At 45.0% G+C, this 18,436-nt stretch overlaps 1 protein-coding gene across 1 annotated transcript in view; it reads right to left on the reverse strand.

Moving 5' to 3' along the window:
- Positions 1–5,694: 5,694 nt before the first annotated feature.
- The window catches only part of ABCA5 (ATP binding cassette subfamily A member 5), a 65,247-nt gene continuing 52,505 nt past the window's right edge, over positions 5,695–18,436 (reverse strand). The window contains exons 26-39 of the mRNA XM_005899318.3: positions 18,090–18,224; positions 16,625–16,699; positions 16,043–16,134; positions 15,000–15,126; positions 14,566–14,683; positions 14,372–14,463; positions 12,669–12,844; positions 12,208–12,283; positions 12,025–12,119; positions 11,224–11,343; positions 10,494–10,643; positions 10,048–10,127; positions 8,727–8,782; positions 5,695–8,221 (exon numbers count right to left, since the gene is read on the reverse strand). Coding sequence (XP_005899380.2) covers positions 8,114–8,221; positions 8,727–8,782; positions 10,048–10,127; positions 10,494–10,643; positions 11,224–11,343; positions 12,025–12,119; positions 12,208–12,283; positions 12,669–12,844; positions 14,372–14,463; positions 14,566–14,683; positions 15,000–15,126; positions 16,043–16,134; positions 16,625–16,699; positions 18,090–18,224 — 1,500 coding nt within the window. The 3' untranslated portion in view covers positions 5,695–8,113. The remainder of the gene's footprint in view (positions 8,222–8,726; positions 8,783–10,047; positions 10,128–10,493; positions 10,644–11,223; positions 11,344–12,024; positions 12,120–12,207; positions 12,284–12,668; positions 12,845–14,371; positions 14,464–14,565; positions 14,684–14,999; positions 15,127–16,042; positions 16,135–16,624; positions 16,700–18,089; positions 18,225–18,436) is intronic.

Here is an 18,436-nt window from a genome sequence, read left to right on the forward strand (position 1 = left end):
CGAAGCGGGGCTCAACCAGCCGTCATCTCCTCCTGATGAACCACATACCCACCCTGCTACCAAGAGCTGATGTTTGTATTTATAACTGAATTGTAGGAGAATTTACTTCTTTATCATATTAAATGTGCCCTCTCCTAATATGATGAAACTCTGTTTTGAGGTCACTTTTATGTCTTTCAATAAAATGCATATACTTTACCCTAAAATTATTCCCTGTCTTTTGCAAGACTTATTGGTACATAGTGTAAACTTCCCATTACTAACATGATAGGATCTTTAAGAAAAAACAAAACAAAACACATTTTCTAATTAGTTACTGCTTCCCTGGTGGCTCAGAGGTAAAGAATCCACCTGCACTGCAGGAGACATGGGTTCCATCCCTGGATCAGGAAGAGCCCCTGGAGAAGGAAATGGCAACCCACCTAGCATTCTTGCTCGGAGAATCCCATGGCCAGAGGCGTCTGGCCAGGCTACAGCCCATAGGGTCACAAAAGAGTTGGGCAGGACCCAGTGACTAAACAAATTAATTGCTGCTTGTCTAGAAAGTGAAAGTGAAGTCGCTCAGTTGTGTCCGACTCTTTGCGAGCAGTGAACTGTAGCCCACCAAGCTCCTCCGTCCATGGGATTCTCCAGGCAAGAATACTAGAGTGGGTTGCCATTGGATCAGGGTTAATTTTGCATGTTACTTTGAATTTTGCTGAGCTCTTTTATTTATTATCATTGGAGATTTTTTTTGAATTTTCTAAACAATATGTTCATCTGTGTCGACGCAGTTTTACGATTTCTGTGTTCTAATGTTTTACGACTTTTGTTTTCTAATAATCCTTACAATTCTCTGAAGTTGAATTCCTGGGATAAAGCGGACTTGTTCAGGATGTAGGTCTCCTCCTCTGACTCTTTTTGTTTTATAATCTCCTATTTCCTTTCATGGCTCTGTATCACATCTTTTATCCTTGATATTCCCGTCCTCATTTTTCCCTTACCTCAAATTGCCTCTTTTTTTTTCCTGTTTGGTCATTAATTTTAAAAGCATACAGCTAAGCTGTGCTCTAGTTTCTGACCTATAGAAACTGTGAACTGGTTAATCTTTATTGTTTTAAGATGCTACATGTTGGGGTGATTTCTTATGCAAAAGTACATCACAGGACCCTGGGTGGTCCAGTGGCTAAATGTCTACACGCCCAACGCTGGGGGTGCAGGTTGGATCCCTGGTAGGGCGACTAGCGCCCTCCTGCTGCAGCTGAAGATCCTGGACCCCCAGCGCTGCAGCTAAGGCCTGGCACGGCCAGATAATTTTGTTAAACAATCAAAGAAAATATTCCAATAAAGTGACACTTCTGACTCATACTGATTCTTTCTCCCATCTGAAAATTATCATGGACATCCCTAAGTCCTCCTTTATATGGGAAAAAAACCTGAGTTTTCTCAAGTATGTATCACTAGTTTTACTATTTGAAGCAGTAAAAATCAGGCTGTGATCATATCTTTATTACCAACGACTCCCCCAGAACTCATTTCCTGGAGGTTTTGTTTTACGGTCTCTGCCCATCTGCCTCCTAGTTATCAATAAAATTCACTTTTGTTTAAGAGACAATGATAGAGGATTTTCAGCAGGGCTTCCCTGGTGACTCAGACATAAAGAATCTGCCAGCAATGCGGGAGACTCCAGTTCGATCCCTGGGTCGGAAAGATCCCCTGGAGAAGGAAATGGCAACCCACTCCAGTATTCTTGCCTGGAGAATCCCATGGACAGAGGAGCCCAGGGGTCGCAGAGTTGGACACGACTGGAGTGTCTAACATAGAGGACCTTGCCCAGAGGACCTGGAAGGCTTGATTTTCCGGCTCCTTAGAGAAAAGCTAAGGAGGGGAATCAACGCTGACGATGTAACTGGGCCGCACGCGAGTGGGGTCCTTCCCGCCCTGGCTGTGCGCCCCTTCCCTCTGAGGAATGCCTGGGGCGCCTTCTGGCTCCCTTGCGTTTCTTGTCCTTTGTTCCGACGCTCTGAACCTTGGGTCGCCTCTTTCCCACGTGAACTAGCGTAAAGACGACGCTTTCACTCTGCGGGATGCAGCCTCCAGCTTCCAGGCTGACTCGCTGGCTCCAGCTTGGGCTCTTCCTGGGCCCCCGCGTGCGTTAGTGGTAGCGGCTCAGTCGTGTCCCTGCACGCGCGCGTGCTAAGTCCCTTCAGTCGAGTCCCGCTCTGTGACCCCGTGGGCTGGAGCCCGCCGGGCCCCTCTGTCCATGGATTCTCCAGGCGAGAACACTGGAGGGGATGTTCCTACGCGGGGATGGAACCCGGGTGTCCTGCGTCGCAGGCAGGCTCTCCGCCGGGAGGACGCGGCCCGCGGCACGGCGCGCTGGGGCCACCTGGTGGCCGAAAGCGCTCCCGTCTCGCCGGCGGCTCTCACCCGGCGCCCAGGTGGCTGGAAACTGCGCGCCTCAGGCTCTCCTGGGCCTTCCCTGGTGACTCAGCGGTAAATCCCTGGGTCAGGAAGGTGCCCTCCAGTTTCTTGCCTGGGAAGGCCCATGGACAGAGGAGTCTGGCGGGCTACAGCCCAGGGCTCACAGAGTCGGACACGACTGTGCCACTCAACGACAGCAAAAGCCCAAAAGGTCAAAGCACGAACATAAAACAGTCCCCGGGACAGGTGCCAGCCTACTCTCTGAGGTGAGACCGGGCTTTACGCTTCTCACCCTTGAGAAGCTCCGATCCTTACCGGAGCTGCCTCACCTGCGTGATCCGTCTCTGCCTCGGGTTATCGAGAGGTGGACTTCAGTGACCTCTAATGGCTTTATTTAGCAAATGCTATGACCCTGGCGAGGTCCGTTTGGAGACATGGGGAAAATAATTATTTACTGTATTGATATTCTTTGGCAGTCTGCATTTAAGCAAGAGTGGCAGCAAGACTTCTAATCATGTAGCTTTGTGTATGCTGTTTTTATGCTGCATAAAATTAATCTGATTAATTAGATTTGCAAGAGCTGCTTAGGTCCTTGAGAAACATTGGTTCATTAAATTTAAAATCTTATCTAAGTGTTGAATCAATTTAAATATTCTAAGGAAAATGATATATATTAAATATTTGGAAATAATTTAATCTGTTAAATGTAATAAAATGTAAGCAACAATGATTGCTTTATATTTTTACAAAATAGATTTGAGATAAAAAAGATCTACAAGAATGTCTAGTTTAAGTTTAAAATATGAATGTGAACTAAAACACAGGTAACTGTCAATACCGGGCTAGATGAGGCACAAGCTGGAATCAAGATTGCTGGAGAACTATCATCAACTTCAGATACGCAGGTGAAGGTGAAGGTGAATGTGAAGTCGCTCAGTCGTGTCCGACTCTTTGCGACCCCATGGACTGTAGCCTACCATGCTCCTCCGTCCATGGGATTTTCCAGGCAAGAGTACTGGAGTGGGGTGCCATTGCCTTCTCCAGGGGATCGTCCCAACCCGGGGATCGAACCCGGGTCTCCCGCATTGTAGGTAGATGCTCTTACCGTCTGAGCCACCAGGGAAGCCCTTATAATTAGTTTTATTATAAAGGATTCAAACGAGGATCAACCAAATGAAGACACATGGAAGATGAGGTAAGGTCTGGGAGGAAACGCAGAGCTTCCGCACCCTTTCTTTGTGGAATCGAGGCTCATTGCTGCTGCAGGTGATACGGCTCAGAAGGTAGAAAATGAAGAACTAAAGAGCGTCTTGGTGAGGGAGAAAGAGGAGAGTGAAAAAGTTGGCTTAAAACTCAACGTTAAAAAAAAAAATCACGGCATCTGGTCGATCACTTCATGGCAAGTAGATGGGGATAAAGGGGAAACAGTGAGAGATTTTATTTTTTGGCTCCAAAGTCACTTCGGATGGTGACTCCAGCCATGAAATTAAAAGACGCATGCTACTTGGAAGAAAAGCTATGACCAACCTAAACAGCATATTAAAAAGCAGAGACATCACTTTGTCAACTAAGGTCCATATAGTCAAAGCTATGGTTTTTCCGGTAGTCATGTACAGATGAGAGAGTTAGACCATAAAGAAGGCTGAGTGTCAAAGAACTGATTCTTTTCCAACTGTGGTGGTGGAGAAGACTCTTGAGCATCCCTTGGACGGCAAGGAAATCAACCCTGAATATTCTTTAGAAGGACTGATGCGAAAACTGAAGCTCCAATACTCTGGCCATCTGATGTGAAGAGCTGACTCACTGGAAAAGACCCTGATGCTGAGAAAGACTGAGGGCAGGAGAAGCAGATGACAGAGGATGAGATGGTTGGATGGCATCACCAACTCAATGGACATGAGTTTGAGCAAGCTTGGGGAGAGAGTAAAGGACAAGGAAGCCTGGCGTGCTACAGTCCATGAGGCTGCAAAGAGTGGGACATGACAGTGACTGAGTAATAACAACCATCAGTGTTCCTTCTTGAACATTCTTGAAAACACTGAACAGATACTAAAAATAAATTACTAACAATTTCAGGGCCAGGTTTTTCCTTCATTTTTAATATACACTAAGTAACAAAGTATCCATTTCGTACAAAATGAAAAGTTGTGCTAAATTTTCAGTTCTTAAAGCTTATTACTAATACTATAATATTTACTTTTCTTAAATAGGTGCATTGAGAATTAATTACATGTAACGCATTATGAATAAAAAAGAAGTAAACTTTTACCTTATAAGAATAGCTGATATAAAAATTATTCACCTGAGAATAGATTTTTTTCATTTTATGTAACATGTTCTTTTGGGAAAGAAAATGAAAAATCATTTAGCAATATTACAAATACATTAGAGAGGAGCATTTCTATTTTTAAAAGATGAACATCTATTAATGCATTACATAAAAATACAGCATAATGTTTTGTCAGATTCTTAGTACAACCAGAAGAAAATGTGTAGCCAATAGAACAATAAAAGCAGGACACCATTAACCCTCAGTAGAACTGTGCCCCAACAAAACATTGTTCAGCCAGCAAAGCACCATCATATTGTATCAGAGTTAGGACCCAAGTATCTGGGGGCTTCTCTGGGGGCTCAGGGGTGAAGAACAGGCCTACCACTGCCGGAGATGCAGGTTCCATCCCTGGATCAGGAAGATCCCTGGAGAAGGAAATGGCAACCTACTCCAGTGTTCTTGCCTGGAAAATGCCATGCACAGAGGAGCCTGGTGGGCTGCATTCATGGGGTTGCAGAGTTGGACACGACTGAGTGCTAAATAACCCAAGTTTCTAACGTCCTCCTACTGGACTGTAAGATCTTACAAGGCCAAAGTGGAGAGTTAACAGTTTTATCCAAAGAGCCACCGCTTGAAACGCGATCACTAAAATGGCGGTGGAATTAAATTACTCTAAAAACATTTTAACAATAAAAATACTGGTTTTAGATAGTTTGGGGTGATTTAAAGGAAAGAAGGCATTTAGGGGAACCTGCAGCCTTTTACTGAGAACAAACCCGCCGGAAAAGATAAAGCGGCTCAGGGAGGGACAGAGTGGAGTCTGTGCATCGCTGTGCTCCTCCCGCCTCCTTCCTGGGGCTGCAGACAGACCTTTGCCTTGTTGGTCACTGACCAGCGCCACTCCGTGAAGTCCAGCCTTTACTGTTAAAATTTGACTGTGGACGGAAAACATAAGCCAGGGGGCGTGGCTTTTTTCCTAGCTTCTTCCTAATGTATGTATTTATATTTATTTGCATTGATACAAAAAAAAAAAAAGCTTTGAGGTTATAGTTTAAGACATTTGAACTGTATAGTCAGTAAAGATAAACTCTGTATCTGACTTGCTGTGTCCCCTTCTTCCTACTCCACTCACCCTGGTTTTCCTAAGTAGTAGTTAAACCGTACTTCTGACTAGGAAAAATGCTCCTACTGTGAAAAAATGGGAACAGAACATTCCTATGAATAATTCATGACCAAGATGTATCCACTCGAAGTATGTAAATACTTAAAAAAATTTTTTTTAAATGCTTACAAGAGCACAATAACAGTACAATAATGAACCAGACAGATGCGAATTGTGACCGGTGAGCACAACTGCAAAACTGTATCCCCAAAGAGAAGCCCCGGGTGTTACGTTAACATTAGGCACTAAAAGATATCTCTTTAAATTTACAGCAACCAATTTGCCATGACTTGCTTAGAAAGTACAGTGCGTTGCTTATTAATTCATCTATAAAGGGAAAGGTCTTCCCTCAAATGTTTCTGGACTTGTATTCATCATGCAGTGCTACAGTTTAAAAGTGACAGCTTTTACTAAAGATTCTAAGAGTGAGATTCTCAGGTGAAGAACCAAAGGTTAGTAGCGGGAGGTGAGTGCCGTGGTAACAGGAGGTTAGACCCTAGTGCCAACTGAATCCTACGAGGAGAAATAACTTTGACGTGGGTTGCAGATGCCAGCAGAGGCTCTGAGACAGCTCGTTTAGTTAGAAGGAAGACCTGAGACACCAGGCAAGGTCCCTGTACTGTTAGGAATGTGACGGCAACAGCAGAGGATATCGCCAGTCGTGCACTTGTCCTGAGTCTGAAGAAGGTGCACCACTGTATCCTCAGCTGCACAGCCTGACTCACAGCCGTCTCACCGCATGGCACAGCGAGAAGTTCAGGTTCACCACATGAGTTAGCAGCCTCATCAAAGGGTTCGCATTTTCAGAGAAACTCGGCACCAAACCCTTCTGTTGTGACTGCTGTTCTCTAAGACTCTCTGTCACACAGTATAGTCACACCCCAATATACCTGTTTTCCCGAAGTTGGTAACTCTCATTCATCTGGTTGAGATATAACGTCAACTGGGACTTCCCAGGTGGCACAGTGGTAAAGAACACGCCTGCCAACGCAGGAGACACAAGAGACACAGGTTTGATCCCTGGGTTGGTTAGATCCCCTGGAGGAGGGCATGGCAACCCACTCCAGCGTCCTTGCCTGGAGAATTCCATGGACAGGGGAGCCTGGCGGGCGACAGTCCAGGGGGTCGCAGAGAGTCAGACACGACCGAGCGACTGAGCTCACAGCACAGTATGCTTTATGTTATATCCCTGCCGTCCACACACGGGGTCTACACAGAAGTATTTGTACGGATACCTTAACCAAAATCTCACTTCAACTCTTGTCACAGAAGGAAACTGGTTTCTTACTAAAGAGAACTGTGTAGAATTTACTTTTCCTTAATTTAATGACCACAAGTTTATCTATGTTCCACCATATTCCAAAGTGAGTCTGAGGTGAGTAACTAAACAAATTCACAGTGATATACTTAACACTCTACAAAGGAGAGATATTCAAATAACAAAGTTCATTTATAGACTAAAATATATTCTTTGTAATGAAGAGGACACAAGATTTCCATTTTCTTTCGGGGTGGAGGAGAAGGTATGGATTAATTCTTGCAGCCCTATAGATGTCTGTCATTCTAGCCCCAAACAACCGAAGGATCAGATTGGTACATGGTAAGAGTCTAGACACAGTCTTCCACAATAACTGAAACATCTCTGAATTCTACCGTAAGCAAAGGAACTGTACCTGAGTTACTTACGTCTACAGTCACCTACCAGAGCAAGGTCTCCTTTCAGTTATCTCAGCGAATGCATCTCGCCCAGTGAACGCCACGGCCTGCAAAGCTCTCTCTGCAAGCAGCCTGCCCAGTGTTTAGCTTTTTAGGAGGCCAACTTCCATTCAGTTTCTCGTAGAAATTAAAAAGGAGAGCGGACTTTCGCTTTATGTCTCTGTTCTACATATTTGTCTTCTTATTTAGATTGGGGCATTACATGCTTATGTAACTAGATGGTATAAACTTACAGATAGCTGCTCAAAATAAAACGATTCTATCACTATGTCTTCAAATCATAAATTCATAAGCACTGCTTCTGAAAAGTGAACAAGGACATAGCCAACTTCACGCACAGACTACAGCACCACACACTGCAGATGCCAACGCGCAGGCTCGCATGGCTGCACGCAAGTTTATTTGAAGAAAAGCAAAACACACAGCTGATGGCATCAAGGGAGTGAGGGAAACCCCAAGTGCTCTCTCGGCTCTTCGACTATTGCTCAAGCAATAAACTGTTAAACCAAAACTAAATCGTAAAAGAAAGAAATGTGGGAAGTGGGGCGAGCAGCATTAATTCAAAACACGACTCTGTCCTCCTGCGTCCTTTCCCACCAGAGTGTGCTGTTGAAGGTGCCACAGCTGTTGTCTTCCTCCTCTTGCTCTTTCGTGAGTTCCACAAAAACCTACGTGGAAATAAATGAGTACAGTATTCTGCACTGCAATTATCCTAGGAACATTTTAACTATATCAGCAGTGGCATGAGGATGTACCTAAATACACGAACCACTCAAGTATCAAGAGACACACTTAATATTATTTAAAGAGAATGATCCCCACTAATCCTATATACTGATGAATGTCATTTTAGAGGATTAATACATCATTTTTTTTTTGACTGATAAAGTAGCACTGTGGTAAAGGATAATTTATAAATATTTAGGCAATGTAATTTCAGATGTGCCAATATGAATGCCATCCATCATGACTCATTTTCTTGAAACTAAAAAAAAAAGAGCTATTCAAAACAAACAGATGGAGAACCTCAAGTTTAAAATTCACACAGTTGAAGAACACTCCACAGTAACCGGTCTCTGGCTCACAATCTCCTTCCCTCTCCATAACAAACCTAAACACTTAGATATTGCACTCTTTCTTCTACAGAACTTTTAACAGTTAACTTTGGGGTACCTGTTCCAACGTTGCTTGAGAAAAGCTGTACTCTTCAATAGCGAATGTATGTTTAGCTGTGAAAACACAAAAAGTAGTATTTCACTTAATAATATTTTTGAATAATCAAATGGCAATACCTACTGAGTGGCTAACCACTTGTGCTTTTTTCATCTCTCTGATTGGCCCACTCAGCTTCAGGCTGTCAGTGACGTCACCCCCTACCTGCCTCCCCTCCCCCGCCTGCGGCCGCCCCACAGCCCTGGGCGCGGGTTCACGGGGCCACGCAGGGTCACGGGGCCACCCCACAGCCCTGGGCGCGGGCTCACGGGCTACACCACAGCCCTGGGCGCGGGCTCACGGGGCCGCGCAGGGTCACGGGGCCGCCCCACAGCCCTGGGCGCGGGTTCACGGGGCCACGCAGGGTCACGGGCCGCCCCACAGCCCTGGGCGCGGGCTCACGGCCGCGTCCCGCTGCCCCTTCTCCCAGCAGCTCCTCGCCCCCTCCTCCGCTTCTGCCGCGTTACTCCTTTTGGTTCATGCTTCTGTTGATCCCTGCTCTCTATCTCCCACCCCAACAATTCCAGCACAGTCTGTCCTGGACTTCTGCAACTAGATAACGGATATCAGTCCTGTGTCCATATACTTCTTTATATGTATTTTAGATCCTTTTGCAATCTAATCCAATATCAAAGTTCTGGTTTTCTATTCACTCCCTTAATTCTCCCGCATTACTTCTAATGTCCCCTTTAATCATAAAGCAAGCACCAGGAGACATAGGCTGCTTCATGTTTTTCAGATGCTTTTTTATAAAGTGACCTGGACCTGAACACATGCCTGTCCAGAAGATGCCTCTCTCTGCTGGTGAGGTGTCTGCATCCCACCGAACATTTATTTTTAAAATGCTGACATCCCACAAACGTCTCTGCAGGTCAGTTCAGGAAGGCCCACCCTTCTGCACCATGAACTCTCCTCTCCTTTCTCCTGCTGCCCCTGGGTCTTGCTCCCATGGCTCCTTCCATGGCCTAATACAAAGTGAGGACTCAAGAAATCCAATGCTCTGGCTTCTGGACTGAACTAGTGGGGGCTAATTAAACTCAACTTTCTCAGACACAACGTAAAAGCTGGGGTGACGTCCTCTCAAGAGGGTGAAAGGCTTACATGACAACACAGCTCATCGACAAAATCCCAGGCTGTATTTTCCTATAGCTTAGATTCAATTAACAGAAGGTCATCTTACTGTAGTTTCTGCAGTAAACTGAGACCCAACTTCTAAACTTTTTCATAAAATTCCCTCATAATTTGAAAGCCACCTCACAGTGTTTTTCAAATTATTACTCACCTTCTTCCAGCTTAGAAAAAGACTGTGAAAGGGACTGAACGTCTTCCTTAGGAATTTTATAAGCCAGAATAGTAGAAAAACTGAAAGCAAAGATGAAGGAAAATTCAAAAGTGACTACTGTGTGTTCCGCAGCCAAAATTCGATACTTTAAAACTTCAAAATAAAACTCCCATAATTTGACACTAATTTACATAAAAATCATTTGAAATCTTAAAATATTTCCACACACAATAAAATAACCCTTTCCTTACTACCAAATAAAAGCTGTCAAAACTTTAAACACTATCACATATTGAAAGGTCTAACACTAAAAGTAAGCTAGATGTGAAGGCCGTTCATCAGACTACACTAGTCCAGCAATGACAGCCCCCCGATCCTTAGCACAGTAACCGGCTTTCATGATCACTACTCGACAGAGGAATGCAACTGCAGTTTTAAAACGTTACCTTTCCTGACGGCTTGCGTTTGGGAAAATACACTGAACTTCTCTTTGAAGACGGTCTACTTCCAGGTCTTCTATCCAATCCTTTAATTTGATTTCCAAAAAGTATCCTTTTCCATATTTACTCTTCAGATGCTGGACTGTCCCAATACACCTGTAGTAAATTTTAAAAGAACGTACAGATATGAAAAAAGCTGATAGTTTCAAAGGTAATTTCTCACTTCAGGATAATTGAGGACTTCCGTGGTGGCCCAGTGGTTAGTCTGCCAGTCACCACCGGGGACATGAGCTCAGTCCCTGGTCTTGTTCCAACTAAGCCCGTGGCCACAGCGAGCCCGTGTGCCTCCACCAGAGAAGCCACCGCAGGGAGAAGCCCACACCCGCCGTTGAGAGTAGCCTCCTCGTCACAACTAGAGGAAGCCTGCTCACAGCAACAGATCCAGCGCAACCAAAATAAAGTTCATTATAGAGAAAAGAATAGATGAGTAAAGTTCTTAAGCTGGAGTCCTTGGCCAATTTATGTAAAAGTTGCAAAGGTAAGAGAGAACAGGGAGTCTGCACCGGCAGAACAGCTGGCCAATATTTGGGAGAAGTAACACATTTCCAAGTAATTCTATGGAAAGCTGATTAAACAAGGAAGCATGTCTCAACACTTAAACTGATACGGATCATGCGACGTCTCTGAAATGACGCCGCCACAGCCCACACCCCGCCTCCCACCGGCCGACGCCCACCTCAGCCGCCCGGACACCATGATGGCCACGCGGTCGCAGACGGCCTCCGCCTCCTCCATGTAGTGAGTGGTCAGAATAGCGGCCCGCTTCCTGTTTTTGAATGCGGTTCTAATCGCTCTCCTACAAAATACAAATGAAACGAACAGAAGGGAAGATGGCACATGAATGTTAACGAAAACACCCAAGTTTTTAAAAATCCAGCTCTTGGGGTCACAGATTTACCAAATATCAACTGCTATACTTATTATACTCTGCCCAGCTATGATTCCTCTATCCTAACTAATTTACCTTATTTCTGAAAGCCTGTCAAGTGGAAAGAAAAGCTCATGATTTCAAGTGTCCCTATGGGTTGAAAGTGTGTTAACCAACCAGTTATATAAACTGAAGAACTTTCATGTTAGAACATAAACAGCCACAGAATCACAGGGAAATCTTAACATGTGTCTGACCCAAACCTCACATTTCACAGACTTGGAAACCTAGGCTCAAACAGTCTGTCAGCTCTTAGCAGAGTTTCAGTGCACATAATGTACATTCTAGACAGTAGCCTATGAAATGCTCACTTACGTATGTTACTCTGGACGAGAAGAAAACCATGTAAAAACTATTCAGACACCAGTACTCTCATTTTGGTCCCAGAATACACAATGTGTTGTTAACAACTTCATGAAAATATGATTAAGTTTAAGGGGATCTCTAGAAACCCTTAATCACAATTTTTCCTTCCGTGCAGGACTTTGAATGAGTATGTACCCGTAACTGACAGGAACCCGAGTGACAGCGTCCCCGCCTCACACTCACCACATGTGCTGCTTGGCTTTGGGATCCATGCCTGTGGACGGCTCGTCCAGCAGCGTGACCGGGGGGTTCCCCAGCATGCTCAGGGCGAAGCACAGCTGGGGGACGACAAACACGGGGGGCTGTAAGACACTCGCCGGCACGGTGCCGGGCGCGGGGCTGCATGCGCGCGGTCTGCAAACGCACCTTGCGCCTGATTCCTGCAGGAAGTTTCTTCACTGTTTTCTGCAGGTGTTCTTTTAGATCAAGTGCATTTGTTATTCTGCAAAAGAGATGGCATGAAATGAGCATGCCACAATACCCACAGATACAATTAATAATACAGACTGTGGTCCCTGAGGCTGTTTTTTCTTCCTAAAACAGATAAGTTGGTGGAAGCTCACTTCAAATAAATCAACATCATGACTAAAAGTTTCGCTTTAAATTAAAATACGTTTCATGGCAATTCATAAGTACATTTATTCTGTATTCAGAAATATAAGTGTTTTCATTTTCATAGCTGTCATAAGTTGGTAAAAGAATATATGGAAAAGTAATGATCTTTTTCCATGAAAACTATGATCCAGGGAAATGCCTGTTGTGAAATTTTGAAACTGTGCGTCATGACCTTCCGCAGGTGACGGGGGGTGCTGAAGGCGGGGCCTTACCGATCCGTGACCTCCTGCACGTCACTGGCTCTCATCCCTTTCACAGCTCCATAGATCTGGAGGTGCTCCTGCAGGGTGATGTCTCGCCACAGGGGGTTGATCTGGGGACAGTAGCCCATACACCTCACAGAGTCGTCGTCGTCAGCTGGGTGTGGAGAGTAGTCTCCGAGGAAGACCTGCAGAAAGACAAACCGAGTGCAAGGACCGCTTCTGGTTCACCCAACGTCAAAAAGGAAGTGGCCGGTGGATTGATTCAGACTCCTTTCTGGAGTCAGGATAACGCCAGGTCAGACTCTCTCTCCTTTCTGAGGAAGATGGGACCTACACTGCTGAGCTGGAGGTGAGTGACCTGGTCAGAAGTGGGGACCAGGGATGCAGGGCTTGGGGTGTGGGGGGAGGAGGCGCAGATTTAACCACGAGATCAGGGGCTAGTTTTGTGTGTTCATTTACTTATATATTTATTTCCGGCTGTGCTGGGTCTGTGTTGCTGCAACGGCCTTTGTCCAGGGGCAGGGAGCAGGTTTCTCCCACGGTGGCCTCTCTTGCTGTGGGGCACCGGCTCGAGGGCACGTGGGCTCAGTAACGCGGCTCCCAGGCCCTCGAGCACACGCTCAGAGGCGGCGCACGAGCTTAGTTGCTCTGCGGCACGTGGGGTCTTCCCAGATCAGGGATCAAACCTGGGTCTCCTGCATTGACAGGTGGATTCTTTACCACTGAGCCAGCAGGGAAACCCTGAAAGGTGCTGTTTGGGCCAAGGAAATAAGTGAACTTGATCACCTATTTTTCTATGGGATAAGGAATAGCCAACATAAGCGACACCCAAGGCAAGAGTCAGGTGTGCTGGGTGTTTTCTGGGAAAGCAGTGAGCCAGAGCCGCTGGCGAGGAGGAAGCGGGAGGTGGGATCAGGGCAGTCGTGCAAAGTTCACGCAGAGAGCTCAGGAGGCGCGCCCATCACCAAAGGCTGGCTGAGGGCAGGCTCAGCTCCGCTCCTCCACTTCCTGAGGTCAACACAGGGGTGGCTGTTAAAGTCAGGGGACGAGTCACCTGAGCTTGTAGTCACCACAAAACAGGAACACTGTATACACACGTGCTCTGCATGTCCGCACGGAAAGTTCACTATGTACAGTATTCTCACAAAGAGAGCAGAATTTGATCAAGCTCTCCTAAAAAATTAACACCAAAACCATAAAATGTGAGCACTGAAATCCCATTTGTCACTGTCATATTGTTAGTCTGTCACTAAGTCATGCCTGTTTCTTTTCGACTTCATGGACTGCAGCACGCCAGGCTCCTCTGTCCTTTACCATCTCCCAGAGTTTGCTCAGATTCACGTCCATTGAGTTGGTGATGCTATCTAACTATCTCATCCTCTGTCATCCCCTTCTCCTCTTGCCCTCAACCTTTCCCGACATCAGGGTCTTTTCCAATGAGTTGGCTCTTCTGATCAAGTGGCCAAAGTATTGGAGCTTCAGCTTCAGCATCAGTAGTTCCAATGAATATTCAGGACTGATTTCCTTTAGGATGGACTGGTTTGATCTCCTTGCTGTTCAAGGGACTCTCAATAGTCTTTTCCAGCACCAATTCGAAAGCATCAATTCTTTCATGCTCAGCGTTTTTTATAGTCCCAACTCTCACAGCCATACATGACTACTGGGAAAAAAACACAAACTATATTCAAAATAGGCCACACCCTAGACCATACCTGGCCTGAAGTTGGCTCAATGTCACCAACCAGGATATTAATAATCGTGCTTTTGCCTGCGCCATTTGGACCCAACAGTCCCAAGATCTCTCCTGAGGGAATGAGAAGAAAAGTCATCAAATGCAAATCAAACTGAAAAATGAGAATTACTCTTCTGGGAAAGTTATTTAAGAAAAAAATAATTAAATACCAGCCTTTTTTCACACAGAAGGAGACATATTTATTTGCCACTTTCTTTACTTTTCTTGTAGGAAGAAAATCTTTCTTGTCTTCATATTCTTTATGCAGATTATTGACCATAATGGCTGGTTTCTAATAAGGAAAATAGGATTTTAAAAGAGAGTTATAAATCAAATATCTATCACTAAATGAAAGGCAGTATACACCTCATGTCCATGTCATAAGAACTGTATTTCCTAATGAGGGGTACTATACAAATAAATATCCCATTTATGGCTGAAGTAATGGCTTACTCAAAAGTAAGTGGACAAAAATAGTTTTTCAAAGACAGGACTTTTTCCAGATTGATTCATATGAAAGAGGACTGTTTTTCCAGGTTAATTCCTGTGTGCGAGGAGCTGACCATTGCTGACCACTGCAGACAACCCAGCACTAAAGACTAACTCACCTCCTCGCAACACTGACAGCTCATCAGCTCTTTGACCTTCAGCCTTTCAGCTTTGACATCTTCATCTTCATCCTCATTGTTGGGTGGTTCTGAAAACTTTCTGTGTTTGGACTTTGTCGAAAGAGTCCTAGAAGTATAAACAGATTTTCAGGTAATACTAAGAAATTCAAGCACTAAGCACAGAAAAGACCAGGAAAAAAAACCCAACACATCGACATGAGCTCTGATGTTAGAGAGAGCTCTGTTAACCAGGTAAGGAAACTGGAGTGGATTGCCATCTCCTCCTCCAGTGGATCTTCCCGACCCAGGGATCAAACCTGCATCTCGTTTCTCCTGCATTCTATACCGCTGAGCCTCCTGGGAAGCCTCTACAAGGTAGCATCACTTGGCAAAAACAAACAAAACAGGTAGTGAGGTCCTGCCACCAGCTTCAGCATGGGTGACCTTTCAGGACATTATGCTAAGTACAAGAAGCCAGACAAGAAAAGGCCACGTCTTGTGTAACTCCACTTATGTGACTGTGAAATTGGCAGATGTACAGACAGGAAGCAGATTAGTGCTTATAGAGGGCTGAGGGGAAGCTGAGGGGGGGAAAGGAAGTGACTCCTAACCTGTACGAGGTTTCTTTTTGGGTGGGGGTGATGGAAATGAGAAAGTGAAGTGAAAGTCACTCAGTTGTGTCTGACTCTGTGACCCCATGGACTATACAGTCCATGGAATTCTCCAGGCCAGAATACTGGAGTGGGTAGCCTTTCCCTTCTCCAGGGGATCTTTCCAACCCAGGGATCAAACCCAGGTCTCTCTCACATTGCAGGCAGATTCTTTACTAGCTGAGCCACAAGGGAAGGCCAAGAAAACTGGAATGAGTAGCCTATCCCTTCTCCAGTGGATCTTCCCAACCCAGGAATTGAAGCAGGGTCTCCTGCATTGCAGGTGGATTTTTTACCAACTGAGCTATCAGGGAATTAGATGACAGTGTGGTTGAACAGCTCTGTCAATATACTAAAAAAAAAAAAAAAAAGAAAAGAAAATGAAAAACTGACCTGAAAAAGGGATCCTTCCTTAATGATCTGCCACCATATTTTTTCTCGTAGTACTGCAGGAGAAAAACCCACAGCACACAGTGCAGGTACGGCTGAAAGAAAAACAGCTCATGACTGGACAATTGTTGGTTATTTTTTCTCCTGCCTGTACCAACAAAACCAAAAACCACTATCAATACATCAGGTTCCTTACCATCACTGAGAACATTCATCATCTTTTTTTTGCATGTCATACAGTGAGGCAGAGATGAACGTGAAAGCAAACCAAGGCAGACCTTTAGTAACGATTTCTGTGTAGTTTTCTACTGGAAAGTTCATTGTCTGTCAGCTTCGTAAATTATAGAATTTTTCTAAAAAAGCTGTTTTTTGCTTCTATGGAAGCCAGATTTATTGTTAAATAGAATTAGTGGCATGTCAAAAAGCCCAGTGTATTAAAGTGGGTGTGTGCAACATGCAAAGCACACATTAGGCAGCAGAACTCACACGCCTGACTCCCCACATGCCTTGTTTCTATGCAGTGGGATAACAGCTGAACAGAGGGTTAGGACCTCTTGACCAAACTATGGTCAAGTGACTTCTTACCGATATAACAGCCACCAGAAGGCTATCCCACGGGTCGTAGATGTCCTCATTTCTCTGAAGATTCTTCCAAGTAATCTGAGACAAGAATGTTTGGAAATTTGTATGCAGCTGTAACACTGTGATGCAATGCGATCTGGTGTCTGTCCACAGTCCCTGGCACAAAACTTCTAAAGCCCTTGGGGTTTCCCAAGTGACAGGTGAGGAGAACCAGCCCCTTCCTGCTCGCGGAGTCTCTGCTCCTGATGGGACCTCTGGGGACGCAGGCTGACCGCCAGAGGAGCCAGCCAGACCCGGGAGCTGGCACTGCCGGTCCGGGCCACGGCCCCGGAGGGGAGGAGGGCCTGGAGACTCATCACCGCCTCCTCGCCAAGGGACGGAGCTGCCGGTTTCTGACCCAGGGCTCAGGGAGCACCCCAGGCGGGGGGCGGCTCACCGCCGACGGCAAGGGGCAAGAGCCCTGCCTGCGGCCCTCGGTCCCTGGGGTCTACTGCAGGTCCACTGTGACACTCTGGGACGGGAATCCAGGGCTCCCCTGAGTTCTGGGAGCCGCTGGGGCAAATCACCGAACCTCCAAGAAGGGGGTCCAAGTCAGACAGAAGGTGGGTGACGGGGGCACCCACAACCTGCGTCTGGAGTCTGAGGTGGGGGGCAGCCTGCAGGATTGACCCCTCGACCCCCCGAGTCTGCACTAACTCTGCTCAGGGTCAGAACGGCAGCACGTGAGGGAAAAGCCCACATGTTTGGTGTTAGAAGCACTGTGAGTAGAGGAGACCATTTTCTTTGCTGCAATGTGTAGAAATAGTTGGATTAAAATTTTTTAAAAATGTATTTAATAGCAAACATGTCTCCTCCATAAACTAGCTAGCTATTCATATTAATGGCCATGTTTTGTAGTTAGATTAAAATCTTCCCCACCCCAAAATATGCCTGTCAGGGCAGGTATAAATTAAACCTATAAACTGAAGCTAAAAAAGGGGAGGGGAGGAAAGTAGATACATGGGCAGAATTAATCAGCAATCATCCTAAACTAAGAACTCATCACTTAATTTTTTTCTAATCACATAGCAATTGTATTCAATTAACTAGACTTAATAAAATTTTTATATATTTTTCCTCAAGAAAAATTCTCTCTCATCCTTTTAATACAATGTTTAATTTTTGAAAAACTCCCCCCAGACAAATACTGACTGCAGTCAGATCATCATTCTAATTTAGGTACATTGTTTTGGGGCATAAAAGATGTCATAATGAATACAATCCTTCTCCTTTGAGAACTGACAGCTTAAATATATGCCTGAAAAGATTCCAGTCATTTTAAACTGCTGCATTAATAACACTTTAATCAAGTAGTAGCAGCTAACTTGATTTTTTTATTATTATTTCAGTACAAGAATTAAGATCCCAAAGATTTAGGCAGTATTTATTTATGCTTTTCTAAAAATATTCAAACATCTAAGAGACCTACCTTTATGAAACCAATCAGGCAACCAAGAAGCGGATAGATTGGAACAGTAATGCAAAAGATATAATGAAGAATAATTGTAGCTGTGTTTCCCATGAAGTAAGTTATTTCGGTGACTGCAATGCAAGCCAATGCTGTCTAGAGAGAATGACGAGAGAACAGGTGAACAGGTGTTTAGAAATTTCATACAAACTTCCTGTGTGCCTCACCATTAACTGAGCCTTTACTGCTCAAATAAAACAAGGAACCATAGTAGATGCTTAGCCAGGAAGCACCAGTTAGCTGATACCAGCTGTTTGTGGCTGGCACCTTGGCATTTGGTTGCTGTTGTTCAATTGCTGAGTCTGTCT

This window comes from Bos mutus, chromosome 19, assembly GCF_027580195.1.
Source record: "Bos mutus isolate GX-2022 chromosome 19, NWIPB_WYAK_1.1, whole genome shotgun sequence".
NCBI lineage: Eukaryota > Metazoa > Chordata > Mammalia > Artiodactyla > Bovidae > Bos > Bos mutus.